Source organism: Lepidochelys olivacea (assembly GCF_965140295.1).
Source record: "Lepidochelys olivacea isolate rLepOli2 genome assembly, chromosome: 1".
In the NCBI taxonomy this organism is placed as follows: domain Eukaryota; kingdom Metazoa; phylum Chordata; order Testudines; family Cheloniidae; genus Lepidochelys; species Lepidochelys olivacea.
In genome coordinates, this window is record NC_140411.1 from 247,706,885 (window position 1) to 247,726,779 (window position 19,895).

At 39.2% G+C, this 19,895-nt stretch overlaps 1 protein-coding gene across 1 annotated transcript in view; it reads right to left on the reverse strand.

Annotated features, from left to right (window-relative positions):
• Positions 1-4,772: 4,772 nt before the first annotated feature.
• MTPN (myotrophin) overlaps positions 4,773-19,895 on the reverse strand; it is a 54,222-nt gene continuing 39,099 nt past the window's right edge. The window contains exon 4 of the mRNA XM_084635916.1: positions 4,773-7,863. Coding sequence (XP_084492042.1) covers positions 7,777-7,863 — 87 coding nt within the window. The 3' untranslated portion in view covers positions 4,773-7,776. The remainder of the gene's footprint in view (positions 7,864-19,895) is intronic.

The window sequence follows — 19,895 nt, forward strand, 5'->3', positions numbered from 1 at the left end:
AAGAGGGTGAAAGCGTGGGGAGGTCATGTCAAAGAAGAGGAGACTCAGAAGTGTCAGATACCAACAGGTCTTTAGGGTATCTAAGGTCTTGTGGAGGTGGAAAAAGCATCATCAGTGCCAGTGTATGACTCGGTATCGAAGGGAAGGTATATTTCCCTTAAGTGGCTGTAGATGGCACAAGACACTTGCAGATAACTTGGCCAGTAATAAGAAAAGGAGGACTTGTAGCACCTTAGAGACTAACACATTGATTTGAGCATAATCTTTCATGAGCTACAGCTCACTTCATTGGATGCGTGCAGTAATGACAGTTTTGGAAAGGGCGCCAGGGCAGTACTTTGTTTGGTGCCACAGTTCCTGAAGTAAGCCTGTCTTGTTTCCCAGAGCTGGGAAACAGTGCTGATGGCTGTAGATCTGCCCAGTTAGGAGATTTAGAGTTTCTTCATGTTGGTACTGGAGGTACTCGGATGGGCCCTAGAGCTATGTCCTGTCAGATGATGCAACAGCCCAACCCAGGGATGGTGTTCTGTGCCTCAGTGTGAGGAGGGAGCCTGTTTCTTTTCATCTGAGTGAGGAAGAAAAGACTCTCTCTTCGAGGGATGTTGAGAGTGAGGATTGGCAGATGACTTGCAGAGCGTGAGGGCCTCTCTAGGGAAGTCCAGGCCCAGGTCCATTGTTGCTCACAGCGATTTCTCCCTGAGGAGAAGTTTTAATCTAATGTCTGTCTTTTCTGGCTTTGGGTTTCAGGCCGAGGCAGTGGGAACACTTTTGTGGGACATGTTCCTCTCCCACACAGCAAATGCACTGTGGGTGGCCTCCATTACCAGGAAGGTGGCCCTGCAAGAAACACACCTCTTAAACCCAGGGGATCCAGGCATAAATGTGAAAGAAAAAGCTTCCTGAACAAGAAGCGTGGGAAATGGAAACCTAACCTATGAAATAACTGAAGGTAAAGTTAAAAAGATTTTATACGAAAAAAATTGTATATGTACATACACACACACACATATATATAGATAACAAAGAAGAAAATACTAACCACACTACACTAACAGGTAAGGCACTATCTAGTAAAGGAATAGAAGTGGGCTCTGCTGCGGATTCTGTCCCAGACCAAAGGCAGTAGAGAAGGAAGTGGGGGCGGTCAGACCGCACAGCATTATATATGTCCCACTCACAGTGCGAGAGGGGTGGGGTACACATGCTGTGAGGTGGGCACTGCTGATGAAGACCTCCTGTCCCAGGTGCAGGGGACACTGCCACACCTACAAGTGAAGGACGCACAGTGATATTGCTCTAAGAACTACTTTCCTCCTTAATAACATATTTTATTCTTAAATCCACATGACCACCATGGGGCTTCTTTTTTAACTCAAGATCTGAGGTAAATTTGGCTATGAAAGTGAGTAATATATCCCTTTATAAGCAATCTATGGCCCCCTGCCCCTCCCCATCGGCCCCACACCCCTGGTTGAGAACCACTTATATGGCACGATGTGAGGAAGGAGAGAATTTGTACAAGGGCATTTTTAACTTCTAAAAACACTACTTTTCCTCAATACTCTTGCACTAATAGTAAGATATTTCAGATTAACGTTATTGCTTTTCCTTCAACAGCTTTTTTCCTTGAACAAAGTATTGGGTACAGTGAATGCAGATGGATGGATAACAAGTGTCTGGCATGGGGTTGAAGGCAGGGAGGAATTAGTTTTGTACACAATCCACATCTAACTTTTAGCCTCAGTGGCCTTCCAGATGTGGATTGTGTACAAAACTAATTCCTCCCTGCCTTCAACCCCATGCCAGACACTTGTTATCCATCCATCTGCATTCACTGTACCCAATACTTTGTTCAAGGAAAAAAGCTGTTGAAGGAAAAGCAATAACGTTAATCTGAAATATCTTACTATTAGTGCAAGAGTATTGAGGAAAAGTAGTGTTTTTAGAAGTTAAAAATGCCCTTGTACAAATTCTCTCCTTCCTCACATCGTGCCATATAAGTGGTTCTCAACCAGGGGTGTGGGGCCGATGGGGAGGGGCAGGGGGGCATGAGCATGTTTCAGGGGGGCTGCCAAGCAGGGCCAGTGTTAGACTCACTGGGGCCCAGGGCAGAAAGCTAAAACTGTATCGCATGGAGCTGAAACGTCCAGGGCTGCAGCTGAAACCTGAGCAATGTAGCTTCACGGGGCCCCTGTGGCATGAGGCCCCAGGAAATTGCCCTACTTGCTACCCCCTAACACTGGCCCTGACTTCTATTTTTCTGTATATAATTGTGGCACAGCTGGGCCATGGAGTTTTTAAATAGCATGTTGGGGGGGGGGCCTCAAAGAAAAAGGTTGAGAAACCCTGCCAAAAAATGTGGGCCAGTAACTTGGCTGCTGTCCTCCCCAAAGGTGGCTGTATTTTGCTGGTGTAGAGTAGAAAAGCACTTTGGGTTGACTGGCACTATTTGTTAAAATTAACTTCCAGTAACAGGGCCCTTTCAAGATATTAGTTACCAGCATAAAAATACACTTTGGAGTACATCCAAAGAGGATAACACATGTATGTTTATTCAGAAAATGAGCTTCTGTCTTCCTCAGCCAGGTGAAGAAAGGCTGACGTGGGTTAAGTTTCTGCAAGTTATCTTATAAACATCTGAATGTCAAATGACTGAAAACATACCCATACAATTATGAATGGTCACTGGCAGTGGCACCATTTGAACTGCTTTGGAATGCTAATGTGTGGTGAATGTTTCCCACATGTATTTACCACTTTTTAAGAAGCAGGCTGTACATACAGCATTAGCAGATAAGTTAATGATTTCAAAATTGAAAACTACAGGAAAAAACCCAAGTCTTTAAGTGAAGCTTCTCATTTTGGAATCCTAGTTTGTCCCTTATAATTTTTATAACAATATTCCATTTCATTATAAAAACGACTACTCTGTACCGTAAATTATTTTTTAAAATACTGTACATGCATTTAAAAACTGAATTTGTTTTGGACAAAATTTAAATGAGACCTAGATTTCTCCTGCTACAAGGAATAGTATTAACTATTAAAATTTGTGTTATCTGTGCTTTCTTATATAGATACAGAAATCAATACAAAATGTGAAGTTATATACAACATCTACATACACTCCAGCTATACCTACTACTGTAAATAAGCTCTTCACTCAACTGTTCTGGACAGCAAAGTTGAGGAAGGAAGGAACTGCATTACTTTTGAAGGACAACTGAGGCACAGAGTCAGGAAAAGTTTGTTTTTCTCCAAGGTCCTTTTAATCAACTCTAGAAGGCAATTACAGTAAACTGATTTTAGGGACAGCAAGCCTTTAGCACCATGCATTACTATCTAACAGGGAAAGTACAGGCTCTGGGAGCAAAGGATTAATAAAACATTTCTTTCAAAGTGGGCATTGATATACACCGGACCAGCGCTAGAACGCAGCATTCGGGATCCATGTGTGGTACCGCGTTAACTGCGTTATAGCAGGGACTGCGTTACCATGGATCCCAATTTAAATATTTAAATTTGGGATCCATCACAGCGACCGCGCTATATGCGAATCTGTGCTCTAGCTAGGGTCTGCTGTAGTTTGGAAAGTACACTTGCACTTTGTTTCCATATCAGTCTCTGGTTTCCTGTATTTATTAATATTCCTTTTAATCTCTGAAGGTCTGAGTGGTCACAAAACATGAAGTGGAGTCTATCTGCATTTCAGGCAAATAAGATGAAGCCAGTGCAAATGCAAGCATTCTGTTAAAGCAGCAAATCTCAATATGACGAATTGTTTATTGACCAGTGAAAGTCTCCATGCAAGTCTCCATGCTCATTCAGTCCCAAATTTTTTTTTCTGGATGGGGTGGGGGTGGTTATGAGGTGGTGGTTTGGGGAGAGAAAGGTGAGGGGTAGGAGAAGAGACAGCATGTGTGTGCTGTAAATCATAACGTAGCGAATTTTAAGACTAGTGGCCACTCAAGAACAAAACTGGTTTCTCAGGCCATGTCTACACTAGCAGTTAAATTGGCACTGCTGTGATCAACATAGTGGTGTTGATTTAGCAGGTCTGGTGAAGATGCTAAGCTGATGGGAGAGCGCTCTCCTGTGGATGTCTGTACTCCACATCCTCGAGAGGCGGCAGCTGTGTTGATGGGAGAGTGTCTTCCATTGACAGAATGTGGCGTAGACACCACTGTAAAAAGACCTAAGTTACATCAACTAGTATAACTTAGATCGATTTACAGCATTCATGTAAACCAACCTTCAGATTTGTCCACATTTGTATTAATATAGCTGAAGTTACTCTGCACAGTGCCAGTTAAACTGAACTACTAGAGCTAAACAGCTATGTAGGTATGAGTAGAGATTAACAAAAAATACACCTAGGAAGAGCGTGTAGGGAAATAAAGCTGCAGATTCTTCTGTAGCACAATTCAAGTTTATTTCATTCATTCATTCTTGCAACAAACTTAAAAATACAGTATCATTGAGCATTCTGATGTCCATGAACTATGATAACGATAAACCCAACTGTGTCAAAATAACTACATTGGTGAAAAGAGGAAGTCAAATATCAAAATGCACAAAGCATTAATTTTCTTCCATCACTACGTAGAAAGATATGATTGTTTCTTCATTTACAAAATATAATTAAGACAGTTCATTTTGAAATTTTGCATGCAACACTGCAATTGCTTGAACTAGGACACTCCACTCTTACCAGCCTCTTCTACAGACAAATTAATGCATTGAATATTGTATTAAAGGAGGAGGAAGCTCCATTTAAGTCTCAAGCATTTATTTTAAATAAGGAAGAGGAGCAGAAGATGTAAAAACCAAGATACATTTTAGTTCTAAAACATTCAACGCAAACTGAAAGGGAGAGCAATAAAAATTAAGTGGATTTCCAAAAGTATGCACTTCCAGTTGGCTTTGACATGATATCTAAGCCTTTGTGTTTGACTATTCTACAGTTTCCTGTGTGTAAAAGAATTTACAGTTTGACAATTTCACCCATCGAAGGGCTAGTTAGAAACAAGTAGCCAGGCAATTTCTCACATAAATGTGATGAAAAGGAAGTGAATGAGCAAACCTATAATATTTCTGTTTTGTGCATGGACAAAAGTGTTTAATATTTCTTAAAACGTGGACAAAAATGACAACCCTTCATGTAGTGCAAAAAGCAAACAAGTTTTTCTTCTTTAGTAAAAACATACATTTAAGTATCATCCTTTATCTATTCTGGCAAAAGTGGCTTGGATTCATATTATAGTCAAATTAAACACACACTTGTCTTGTTAGAGAGTGTTTGCAGTTTTTTTTTCCACATGAAATAGGTCAAGAAAAATTCAAGTGTTTTCATAATTGCAGGAAATTAAGGCTAAATAGCCTCTACTGTATCACCAGAAGAACTAGTACAAAGAAGGTTCAAATGATCCAGTACTACAATTATGATCACTTGATCGGAGGTGGGGGGGGGGGCGCAATGCGGGGAGGCCAAGGCAAAGAGAAAAGGACAATACGGGGAGGCCAAGGCAAAGAGAAAAGGACAATACGAGGTAATGTTATGACCAGATACACAATTTGTTGACACTACTCGCTACAAACTTGAAATTTTAAAAAAAAGATTTCAGAAAACTGCAATTTGGACTAGTATTTTAATAGCATAAGTAGAGACTAGTTTATGCCAATATAGAAATAATTACTTCAGTGATATCTTACAGAAAGTCAGAATTTGTATTAAGAGTCTACACTATCGTAATGAGATGATAGTCCAGCATTGATTAGAGATAGATTACAGAGTTCTTTATTTTAAAAGGCTTAATAAAGAACAGCTAGTCAAGTGTGCTCATTCATTTATCAGTTACTCAGTGATGGATTACAGTTTTTAAAACATTTCTAATCTTTCCACTCTTCTTTGCCATCCATACCTCCCATAAATCCAAGAAACCCATCAATAATGGCTCACTACAGTTTCTCATTGGCCAGAATGACTGTATTCCTGATTTTTTTTATCCTGTGGGGATGCTGCATATGTATAACTCAGTTTGTTATCATTTTACATTCTAAATACAGGGTTGTTTATAATTGAAGTACATTCAATTTTATGCAACATGGTTAAAATATGTCCCCAAAATGTCTTAGTATATATTTATCTGGATGGCAATCCCCAAATATTGTATTGCTCACCCTCCAGACATCACCTCAATTCCAGACACGGGAAATCAAAATAAGATTTCCTTGTTTTGTTTAAACATACTCTGCATTAAACATGATGCACATTTTTTGCATGTTACCATAATACCTGAAAGCAGCATATACTGACATCCCAAAGGTAAATATATTCTTTTATATAATGTATGCCTTTAAAAAAAAAGGTACTGTGAATTGTTTGGGTGAGCTGGTATGTGTCTAATGCAAACTAAAGATGAAAATCAAAAGCTCAGACTTTCGTGGGAGGAATTGGGTGGGAATCCCTTGTTACAATCTTAAATCTGCTTCAATTAGTTATCAGTTCTACTGCTGTAATATTTACTAGTACATTAACTTCCAGATGAAATTTAAATATATTTGCAGGATCATATGTGCTGTAGGAACATAGCAGGAGCTTCAGAAGAAGCCCGTTGCTCTCAATGAAGTCATGACATTAAAAGAGTGCCTTTTCAGACAGTTGATGAGGAATAGTAGGAAATTCACTAAAAAAAAAATCTTACCTTTCCTCTTGTGGTAGTTACAGATTTCAGTGAAACTGTATTTAAGTCTTCCTTTTCCTGACAGTAGAATATAGAAAAGCTCTTCACAGAACTATTTTTTTTGGAACTATAGCAAAAAACATTTTGATATTAATTTCTAGTGAGAACATCTAAATAATTACCAGCAGCACTAAATTTAAATCATTTAAGGTAGCAGAGAAATTCTTCTTGGGTACCAGAGGGCCTGGAGCTTTCACCATATGTGCCTATATCGTTTACATTGACATGGTAAATGAGGAAATTCCAACTGATAATCCAAAAGGGTAAATTGCAGTGACATCTCTTATCAGACCCCAAAATATTGTAAGTCAGATTGGTCAGTTCTGGACTAGAACACATTGGGGGTGGGGGAGGGAAATCCTGAAGTTCAATCTTCCCAAGGTACCTTGGCAGGCCTTTGGGATTACAGAGTTCTTAATATAAGAAGGTCTTGCCTAAACCGGTCTTTCCTGATTTACAAGGAGTCCAAAAAGGTTAGTGTGGCATCTGATTAGTCAAGGTGGAGATAGCTCCTTTAACTAGTATCAGAAGTCTTCAGTATTTCAACATATGCTTTAAAGCAGAAGGATATAGCTATCAAGAGATAAGCAACCCAACTGCCTCAATTACTACATTTTATATCATGGCCGACACTAACAACATTGGACTACTGCCTCTTAGTTAGCGTTTTAGAGTACTTAATACAGTACTTTTGTCTAAATTGATCTTTCAACACAAAACTTAATAGAACTAATCAGGGAGGCCTACAACCCAATTAAGTGCATGTTCTTTCTCCCTCCTGCAGAAGAAGTTTGTTTTCACTAGAAATGGAAAAAAGATTGTGCATGAAACAAACCCTGAAGGACACTGATTATACAGATTTCCATTCTCTCCAAACAGATTATCGTTTTGATCGAGACCCCTAGTTAGTTTGATTCATTGAGAATTCCCTCCCCCCAAAGTATTTAGCTGAAGAAGCTGGAAGATACAAAGAGTGACAGACAGGCAGCAGTGTGAGGCCACAGAAAAGACATTAGTTATATCAGTCCATCCATCACTGAAGAAGAGCTTTGATTGCCTGGTTGTCAGTGGCTTCAAAGGCAGTTAGTCCATCTGGGCCTTTCACAGACTTATCAGCACCCTGTAAAAACATGAGAAGATGTGTCACTTAATAAAGGAGTTTGCATCTTGGTATATCGGCAGTTTCTTGTGAAGGGGTTCTGGCACACTAGTCATTACTCACACTGGAGAACTATTTTGAACTCACTAAATTGCTCACAAATTTCCTTTACATGCTGTATATTTCTCAGAAACCACAAGCTACTTAGTTTCATAGCTAAATATATTCAATCTTTTGGTTTTGAAGTTGAGCTAATACACAAAAATGGTTGCCACTCCACTTTGAATGGTACAGAGTGCTGCAGAAAGGTCACATTAAAACTATTTTATGAATTATAGTACATACTATTTATTAGCATAGCCCATTAGATATCAGAAACTGGATGAAAAATAGTGGGTTTTTTTATTTGTTCACATACTTGCTATGATGCGAAGTTCAATAAGTCACTATAGTTCCCCCATTTCTATAAATTAGTAATGTTCTCCTATATTCTCAAAAACAATACAAATAACTTCAAAAAAGCCTACTAAGACACAATGAGGGGGAATCAATTAAACATGACAAAAGTTAGTAAGGAATAATACCGTCCACCATCACATCAAAATTCTCAATAGCCTGCTCACCAAACGTTGTCCTAATTTCGATATATTAGGTCATTAATGATGGCCAAATGAATTTTACAAGACCCAGTGCAGCTTACTATTTAAATAACGTAAAATTAAGTACTGAAATTTGGATGATAGTGGCTTTACTACCCAGCCTTCCACAATATTCTAGGAAATGGAAACAAAGATAATGAACGGCACTAAATGGTTTTGATGTACAAGACCCAAACCTAGCACACTACAGAGTCTTCATCTGGTCAGTCCTAAACTACAGGAATATGAATAGGCTGTTCCACATTGCAATTCAATGTTACTTACTCGTCTCACTCCCCCCCCCCACCCCTTTTCTTTACAAAATTGTCCAATTTTCCTTCCCTTATGTCATGTCATGGCAGTAGGTGATCACTCTATAGTTTGGTGGTGAAGGAGGTGGGGGGGGGGGATGAGGTTAAGAAGTATGGAAGATATGTTTGTTTATAGACTTTTTAAAATGGCATTCTAAAAGTGTGAAGCCATAAAATTAGTAGAATAAAATGGAATAACCAAAAGCAACATCTTTCCAAGAAGGAAAGCAACAGCACCTTTTCTTTACATATCAGGTTCAACTACACTTGCAATAGTGTGTACATCTAGAGACACTAGGACCAAAAAGATATTAGAGGAAGCTCAAAAGAGAACAAAAATATCAGATCTGGAAGTAGAGATAACAGAAAAGTTAGAAGTGTAATGGACCCATCTCCATTGCCTTGCACCTTGTGCGGTTAATTATACTTACTTTGCATTTTGTGTAGTCACATTGCGCATGAAAGTGGAGACGAAGGACAAATTATGGGTAGCTTAGCTAAAATACTAAGAGGACATAGTAAGTGTGCAGATTAATGGTGGAAATACAAAAGGAAGTGGAGGGGGAGTAAAAGAACTAATGGGATGAAAGGAAAAGCTATTCAGGAAAGACACTGCCTAAAAATGAAGTATGAGACTGTGCAAAAGACTCCCTGGGAAGAGGAGGAAGACCCATTGGTAGTAACAAGGTTAGATTGGACAAGGCGCCAGGAAGTATGCTCAGTGAATAGAATTACTCTGGAAATAAAAGGATTTCAGAGACTACCAGAACTTTTCCATCTTTAATTCTATTTACTACCCTCATCCTTAAATTTAAAGAATATACTTTTTAAAATTTAATACTAAGACTATACTGATGGAAGAAAAGTGTAGAAGAATACAGAATAATTGCTTTAGCTGTATCATAGAGAAGCTATTATGCACTTGGAAACATTTAGTTGTTCCTCTTTTTTAGTAGACTAAATCCATACATAAAACCTAAAATTAAATTTCACACTTAATATTCATCAATACCAATAGAGACAAGTCCCAGGGCCCCGTTAACATCCTTTGTCGTTAGGCTACCTGTGATAATTTGGGAATCTGTATGATTATTAATTCTATGTAAGATTATGAACTCTATGTACATATTTCTACCACTTCACTCCCGCCCGGTGAGACTGTTGCTGGTCACTCGAACCCTAACCTGCCGCCCATGCACTGGAACCCCTCTTCTGCCCCCCCACCCCCTCCACACACACACCAAAGCTCTGCCTCCCCATCCTGTGTAGGTCTGGCATCTCCGCTCACCCCCTGCATGCACCTCCGCACCACATCCCACTTTTTTTTTTTTGACAAAAGTGGGCATTTGTCCCTTTTGCTCTTGCCAGCTACTCAAGTTGGCAAGAGCAGATGAGACAAATGCCCACTTTTGCCAATAAAGTCAGGATAGCTGGGACAGGGCTTAAAAAAAAAAAAAAAAGGGACCATCCCAGCCAAAATGGGACATATGGTCACCCTACCGTAATTGTAAAATTGGATAATGAGACTCTTATTCTTGCTCTCAAATTATAGTTGAAAATGTTGCATTACAACACTAGTATTGTTCTGTTGATATATTTGATTGCAATTTACACAAATTTCAACTTTAGTGTATTACATCTCTATACTTCATAGTTCTCGCTAAAGTAATTTAATTTTGAGCGTACATTTTTTCCTGGTAACCCTCAATTGAATAGAATCATTGTAAACACGTGTTAATAGTTTGTTTTTGTTTTGTTTTACATTCAGCAGGTTTGTGAAATTCATATAAAATACTCTCACTTAAGACTGGTAGCATTTTAAACAGCATTTTCAATTTAGCTCATATATTTTAATCTAAAACTGCAATAGCACACAATTTCAAATTAGGTTGACTTTTTGCAAAATTGATTTAAATCAATCTCATACCAAGGATATAAATATCTCTAAGTGAGAACATAAAATAAGGCTCTTGCTAAAATGAAACCATGTTATAAGTTTCACACAAGCCCACACTTACATGATTAAGAATTAGGAACATACTGCACTTGAAAGCAAACTCCTGAAGGCCTTCAATGTAAATGTTTCTTTAAACTACCCCACTAAATGGTAACTTCTCTTCTCCCACCCCCCCCTCAAAAAAAAAAAAAAACATAACCCAAAACAAACCCAAGTCTAATCTCAAGATAGGGAGATAACTGCTCACATATTACTTAGTGGTCTACAATGTAGGATTTCTCCTAAAAAGGCACTTATTAGCCCTATTTCCAGTATCACCAACTTGATGCAAAATCCCAAATAGAGAAATGAGTGCTAGATTAATTGGTCTCCTTTGGAAATTCAATACTTATTTCCAGTAGACGAGGAACTGTTCAAAAGGTTTACCCTGAGGATAGGGGCCAAGAACTTGAGTTCTAACTCTGATTCTGACACTAAATTGCTATGTAACCTTCAGCAAACTACATATGGTGGAACCTGAGTTTGAGGTTTAGTATTTGGACAACACTCACTATGTCTGCAGGACAGGCAGCACAGTTAACATTTGTACATTCTTGTACTTCATTTTTAAAGCAATGTCCATATATTCAATGTAAACTTTCCCTACCAATTGTAATTGGAGTACTGTAACAGCATGGGCAGGCCCCTTCCTCTGAGCTGTACAAATTTCCTAGTGAGCTGGAGTTGAAAGGCTTTGTTTTATTTTTTTTAAATCACCAACACCACCTGGTCATGAAAGCTTAGTGAGACGTCTGGGTCCTCTATGACATTTTGCACCAGTTTGATCAATGATGCTGCATGCCTTAAATGGAAGGTGGGGACTATATTTGCTAGTTCTTCAGATAATTCTTCCCATCTAACCAGCAATAATGCTGTTGCCTTAGTGCAACTTGAACCAGCTACTTTTCATCCAAACAGTGATCCCTAGTAGGCCCTGTGACATCTTAGCTGTGGCAGGGGCTGCATGAGTGGTGAATGAAGCACACTTGAGTGTCATGTCATGTTGCTGGAAGCTGAGTATGTGGCATCTCCCATGTGATATTAAACAATGGGGGATGGCATGAATCCCTCTGGGACTCCTCAAGTAAGTGCATTTGAAGCAGTTACCCTTCGTCACTTAGTTCTCCTGGGAGAGGAACTACTGGAGCCACTGCAGTGCTGTGCTACATCAGGTAGCTGGGTTAGCAATACCTTGGTGTTTACTCTGTCAGAGGTCGAGCAGTATGAGCATGGAAATTCTGCCTACGTCCATGGCTATAAGGTCATCTTTTAGTGCCATTAAGACATTCTGTTCTGCCTGAGTCTGAACCCTGATTATTATGTTCCCAAGATGACATGCTGTAAGAGCTTGCAAGCTGACTGTTAATTAGGTAAAGGATTAACCAGAGATATCCCTATTGGCCTATTAAAAAAAAAAATACTGGTGTGTTCAAATGATTGAGAGAATCTGATCAGTGTTTATTATAAATTCTAAACAAGTTATTAAAACTGTTAGTAAATATAAGCATAATTTAGTAAAATTAATTTTGCATTTGCTATAGTACACTACTTCAATACTACAAAAAAGCTAACCTAGATAAGTTTATCTAAAGTGTGAGTTATAAAATTGTTTAATCACATGTAGGATAAAACCCACTACATTTTACCTATGATATTACAGTCTAACAAAGGACTAAGTTTCCTCAAAATAAGTGCTCTGGTTTATAAGAAAGGAATCTTTCCTTCAAGTGGAGAGACCAGTCGTGCATTTCTGCACAATGCAAAAAACAGTCATAAGTTTAGGTCAAAATGCCTAAAAAACCCAAGTTTTCAATTTTCAAAACCACAAGGCATTTTCAAAGTGTGGGCAAGGTGATTCTACAGTTTTCATTTATTTCCCCATCTGAAGTGAACAGATTAAAAGTGTTAAGCCAGCTTTTCTGCCCTTTGGTCTACTTCACTCTTTCCTCTTTGAGAAAGACATTCATTCCTCACCTTTCTACTCTAACATGCTAGCAGCATTAACCAAAGAAAGCATCTGTAAGATCAGTGTGCTTGTGCCACCCAAAGATGTGCACCACATGCCCCTTAGGGCAACAAAATGCATCTACTGTGTACCACAGAAGTGTTGGGGTTCCCCAAAGACCTCTTCCACTCAGATCCCCATGAACTCGGTTGGACTCCAGTTCCACAACTCAAGTTAGTTTATTTGGCATACAGCACTGTAACGCTGAGTTGATCAGACTCAAGCATAGGGGGTGGCTGTAGGGTGTACCACACACCCAAAATTACACAGCAAATCTCTTTTTATATACACACTTACACATTACATTGCATGTACTATACATTGTATTACATGTTATGGGATTGGCTTGGTTACTTCACAGAAACCAATCCCTAAACAGCATGCTCTGTCCACAACACTGTCCGTATATAATTTACCCTTTACCTCATCTTTATGTTCCCAACTTATTTCAATCATTACCTGATTGTCCCACTGGGTGTTTTCTTTCTTTATCTTAGCTCTGATGTGTCCCTTAGCTATTCACCGATCATAGTTAGCACAAACATTCTGTTTTCAGCCCGCTGATCTATTTACCTTCCTAATCCTGTCTTCCAAGAAATGAAGCTTCCCCCATATTTACTCATGTTAACCCAGCCTATAAGAAGTTATCTTTATCTTGTAGCACCCAGAGACCCCACTGGGCTAGGTGCCAACACAATGGGCAAAGTTAATGTCATTTTGAAAGATTCTAGGTCTAGTGAAAGTTGTGTCACTACTGGGGAACGCCACCAGAAACACTCAGAATGGTAAAAGTTTAGGTGTGCCCAATGTAGTGAGATGCACTGAATTATAAGTTAGAGAAACTGATTTTCCTGGTGTCAAGCCCAAATGGTAATTAAGGCAAGGTCTGCATACATTCTGCTACTTTCCAACACATGGGGACAGACATGCTGCAAAAGCTGAGAGCCAAATGGATTGCTTTTTGAAAACACTTATGACACGCTTTTCCGAGATATTGGACTGAGGAAGTTCATAGTAATTTGCCGTTCAGCAAATACTTCACACCACCTCAATCAAGCCAAGAACACACTTCTAGGGAAGATGAACATGACAAATCTTCAAAAATACACATACATTTTGGAAGTCAGTAAAGTGCTAAGATTCTTTACACTATCCAGGCTCTGTATATAGTCTGGTTTTAGCAGTGGAAGTAATTAGTAGATAAGGAGTAATTTTACTCCAAAGTTACAATATTCAACAACTAAGGGTATTGCTGTAGTTCAGCTCCACTTTGAGGAAACGGCAGCAGGTGGCATTGAAAGATAATACTGTTTTTAACACCATGAGCCCCTTAATTGTACAACAGCTGGAAAATGTGCCTATTAAATGTAAGAATAAAACAAGAATGGAGTCGTTAAAGCAATAGTAAGACCAAATGCACTTGTCCTTTATACTTTACAAAGCAACTGCACTTCTGTACCAAAACTAATTATATTTACGTAGAACAATAAAACCGGAGCAAAGTAAAGTGTAGTCAACAGACAGAATTAGATTCCGACAGTGAAGTTTTCAGGACTGGATAGTATCTGAAAGGTTCTGTAGGACTACCTGAATCCTTTGTGGAGTTTATAATATGAATCCCTACAAATCTACATGAACTTTGTCACCTGAAAAGTGTACTGTCTTAGACAAATCTAGGTTGGAGTTTCTGGAAGTACAAATATGAAAACAGACATTTTATTTTAAGGCTAATTAAATTTGAACTGAATATGATTTGATGGCATTTCAAGTTATGACAACTTGAAAAACACAAGTTATGAAAAGTGCAAAATAAATCCCTCAGAGAATACCTTTTTCTAATAAAGACTGACACTCTTCTACAAGTACTCTTACTGATGGGACTAGAGACTGAAATTTTCTATACACAGAGAAGATAGAGCATAGTCAGCAAAAATGGAAATGTTCCCATACCATTTTAATATGCCTCCACACTGACTGGGAGGGACTAGTGTACTTCCAGACTCAGTAGCATCTTCAGTCTCCATTCCTATTGTTTGTGTTACTTTTCTGCCGTGACTATGGAGAGGGCTGCTTGCAGGAGAGATTAATCTGTTTTGTACTCAATGCACAACAGCTGAAGATAATGCCTTTGCTGCCCCCAGCACATGGGAAAGCACTATTGGGTACAGGAACAAAGGGTATGTCTACACTGTGAAAAAAACAACACATGGCAGAGAGTCTCAGAGCCTGGGTCAGCTGACTTGGGCTCACTGCTAAAATCTGCAGTGTAGACGCTTGGGCTCGGACTGCAGATCAGGCTCTGAGACCTTGCGAGGGCGAAGGATCTCATAGTGTGGGATCCAGCCCAAAGCCCAAAATGTCTATACTGCAATTTTATAGCCCTGAAGCCTAAGTCCCGCAAGCCAGAATCAGCTGACCCAGGGCAGTTATGCTATGGGTCTTTTAGTGCAGTGTAGTTGTACCCAAAAAGAGTACAGTTACCAAGACTGCAGCCATTCTGTTTGCGTGTTGGAAGGAAGCATTAGGCGCAGAAATGGTAGCACATATGCATGTTTAAGAGGGAATTTTTAAATATGTTCAAGGGCAGTAAACTTTCAGGATTCTCATGATGCCATACCAAATTACACTTGAGTACGAATTGGAATACTATCAATTCATTACATACATTTGAGAGTTTTGTCACAATTCATCTGGGCAAGATTTAGCAGTTTGCTTTTATGGCTATCTACATTGACAGTGACATTGACTAAAATGTTTCCTGCACATATAATGTTCTGAATCAATTTTGCTTTAGATTTCAAACAAACAGTTAAATGCTCTTCAGAACAGGAAGGTTAGAAGTTTTGGCAAAGAAACCAAATTTTTAAGTTACAGACCAGACCCAGTCCTGAGCTCTTGTTTCTAACTATGTAGCACCTAGGTAGTGTAAAAGACAATAAAATAAGTTTTCAGGGCAGAAACATTTAGTTTTGTACGTGGGCATAAAAGTATTATTACAATGGAAAGAGCACAAAGGATGCCATTTGCTTCCAACAGTAAAGTGGATTCTGAATGCATTAATTTGCTTTCCAGACTGAAAACAAGGTGTTATAGGTGAACAAGCGGAGTCAGAGTTTTAGGCTAGAAGGACCACCAGATCATCTAGCTTGACTTTCTGTCTACCACAAGCCACCAACACCTGCACACTAAACCCAACTGAAATGCTAGAATACATTAGAGATTAACCAAAAGGAACTACAAAACAGCAAAGTTTCTGTTAGTCTTCTCCTTCAGATCTTCTGTACCAATTACAGATGTTCTCTCTCTGCTCAACAGACGGAGATTTGATTCAGAGTCAAGATTTTCTTCCAACAACTTAAGAGGGGCAGTGAAGGGGGCTGCTCCCACTCAGCTCCCTGACGGTAGCCCGGCAGCTGCTTGGGATCTGTCTGGACTCTGGATGCAGAACTCCCCACTGGGAGCATGGCTGTGGGGAGCTGAGAGCAGGGTGGGGGGGCAGTATCAGGTGGGGCAGTATCAGGGCTCCCCACAGTGAGCCTCCATGCACAGCAGCACAGATCCCCGGGGGAGCCTCCAGGCAGCAGCCTGGCTGGCAGCATGGAGTGGGATGGGGAGCCTGTGGGCAGCCAGGCTCTAGCTGGAGCCACCCACCCACCCTGGTGATAGCCTGGCTTTCACGGCTGCAGCACAGAGCCGTTAAATTGACAAGAATGACAGCCAAGAGTCAGTGTAAGTAACACAGTGTCTACGTGGACACTGTCATCCTAACTGCACCAACATAAGCCCTATGCCTCTGGTGGAGGTACTATGTCACTGTAGTAGGGCACTTGCAATCAGCAGGAGCAAAGCTGTAGTGTGTACACAGACAATTAGGTCAATGTAAGCCCCAAGAGTTGGGACTTCTCCTTCTGGGGAAAACCACTGCCTCATCATGCATCAAATTTTAAATGACAAAATAAAGTTCAGGATCCAGTTGGATGAAAGAAGCTATATCAAAAACCTTAATTGTTTAAAATAAATAAAAGGAAGTATTTCTTCAGACAACGCACAGTCAATCTGTGGAACTCCTTGCCAGAGGATATTGTGAAGGCCAAGACCATAACGGGGTTAAAAAAGAACTAGATAAATTCACGGAGGATAGGTCTATCAATGGTTATTAGCCAGGATGGGCAAGAATGGTGACCCTAGCCTCTGTTTACCAGAAGCTGGGAATGAGCTGGGAATACCTGTTCTGTTCATTCCCTCTGGGGCACCTGGCACTGGCCACTGTCAGAAGACAGGATACTGGACTAGATGGACCTCTGGTTTGACCCAGTATGGCCGTTCTTATGTTAATGGTTATTCTTACCAAGGCTTCTTTCATGTCTAAATCACATGTAAATACCAGGAACGTAAAAGACAAAGGAATCTGGGCAATGCTGTGTTCTGTGATGCTACAAGAGTTACCTACTGGAGCTGTCCTCAAGCTGAAAGGCAGACTTGCAAAGCTATACTCCTTCCACACTCTCTCTGAGTTGGAGTGCAGAGAGTGATTTATTAACTGTGAAGGAAACTTTTATTTAGAGCACTAATATTGTTTGGCATTTATTAACGGCTTTATAACCTTAGTAGTCATCTAGAACAATTACAGACTTGCGAATTTTTAAGAGCTCTATGAAAAGCCATTAGATTTAAAGTATGTCCCTTAATTTTAAAAATATACATTGTTGAGAAAAAGATTTTTTTTTTAAGTAATAATCTAAATGGCAGTTCTATTAAAAAAAGATTTAACTTGGCAGCAACAGAACATGTTGCCCCATGAGACTCACTTTGGTACGGAGTCTCAAGACAGATTACATGAAATGCATCAAACGTGATCTGCTGGAACTCCCAAGGTCTGAGGATACTTCCTCACCTTCTGGTTAAATAATGGAGTAGCACTGAAGAAAATCAACCACTTAAAATCTCAGAAGAAGCTGTTATAGTCCCTCAGACAAATTATCTTTTCCTCTGGTTAGATTAAGTGGAGTGGGGAAGAAAAAACAGGTACTGTCTAACAAGTCTTGAGGAATTTTCTGTATTTAATCCTGTCTCATTTCATCCTTAGACTTTTTTGGGGAAGGCACAGTGTTTTCATGACACGTATACTGTGCCTACCACAATCCCTAATTGTATTTTAGTAGCTCAGAGGTCTGAAACATTTAACAGATTGTGCTTCCTAATTCCCCATTAATTTAAAAAAAATCAAAACAAAAACAAAAACTGCCCTGTTTTTTCTCCTCAATTTTTTTGCCCAAGTTCTGATTCCCCAAACAACTGCAGTATAGTTTTAGGTTTCAGAGTAGCAGCCGTGTTAGTCTGTATTCGCAAAAAGAAAAGGAGTATTAGTGGCACCTTAGAGACTAACCAATTTATTTGAGCATAAGCTTTCGTGAGCTACAGTTTAGTCCATTTTTTCCTTTAATTTTCCGATCTGAACTCACACATTACTTCTGCATCAAATATCTTTCTGCATTCAACAGAAATTACATGGGTGATTTACAGTATTTCAGTATAACCCTAATTCCATGCAATTGAAGAAACAGGGCTTTAAAAAAAACCACACCACATGTGGGCAAGTTTAGGGCTCACAAGTAAGGGATTTTCGGAGATGGTCTGAACCAAGATTAACTCAAGAAACTGTGTAAGGCTTATCCATACATTATTGCCAAGGCACTTCAACCTTACAAAGCTGTCATTATTTGAGCCCTAAGACTTTTTGGAGTAGAAAGATCTTTGAGAAACTGGGATTCAGCCACATGCCCACATAGAAGGAAAAGGCCAGACTAATTTTCAGTTGAGACCCAACAAGGATTTGAAACTAAGCTTTGAGAAGTAAACCTATTGGCTATTAGCCAACTTTTATGCCTCCAAAAACAAGAGGTTTTTTGTTAAATATAGGTCAACGTAGTCAGAAACAGCATTAGGGAGACCAAACTTCCTTGCCAGGGAGTTCCTAAGTGTGCATGTCACGACTAGTGTAACTTTATTTATATGCAAATCTTGAGAATTTACCGCACACGTCTTGGCAAAGGCGAAGTACAAAAAAAAATTACCCTCTGTTGTAGTGATACCCAGACTGAGGCTTGTGAGCCTCAAGTGGCTCTTTAATGTGTCTCCTGTGGCTCTTTGTAGCTCATAATATTAAAACACTGATTTAATTAACAACCAATTAGGATGCTTTTACTATGTTATTAACTGACTGTAGTTGACCCGGTAGTATTTTATCATTTTGCTGTGAGAATATATAATTATTCTCACAGCAAAATGACTGACCAAGTATTTTAGTATTATTTATATTCTATATGAAAATAATCACTAAATGTTTCCCATCATACTGTTTAAATATAGTACTATAGTAAATTAAACAATGAATTCACACTACTGTGGCTCTTTTGCGTAACACTGATAGCTATTTTTGCTCCTGAGCCACTGAGGTTTGAGTATCACTGCTCGGAAGGTTATTTTTAAAATTATATCTCAGGTCATGTCTCAAACTCATTTGAAAATGCAGTCTCACAGTTAATGTTAGGTGCACGCTCTGGCAGAAAGGTCTTGCTTTGCCACAAAAGAAGAGGATTACTTCAGCAGCCCAATTTTCCTTCTAAATGGGTATGACAAAGTGCTAATTCATTGTGGGAACCCAAGTATGTTGACCCCCAAAGTGTGCTCTGCACCTCAGAATGTCAACATTTCACACTCCTACTTTAAAACTTCACATCAGTTATATTACTATCCATTGTTTAGGTATTGGACAGTATAAGACCACAATTGCCTTTTGTTAAAATAGGCAAATACAGTTCTATTTTTCCCTTAGATACAACTTTTTCAAATCAAAATACTAATTTAGAACATTCTCAGGAGCCTGGCATAAAGCAGTGGGATTTGTATCTACTATTCTGATTAGTATTTCCTAGCCAGCTATGCTTTGCTAGCTATGAGAGTTTTGATGGGAAATAACCAGTATTTTAAAGAAATAAAAGGAGTGATTTTGGTAACCCACCATTTTGGTTTTGTACCGGAGAAACTGGCATTCTCCCTCAAACTATCTTTTACTCTTGTAATGGACAGAAAGGAGTTTGCAT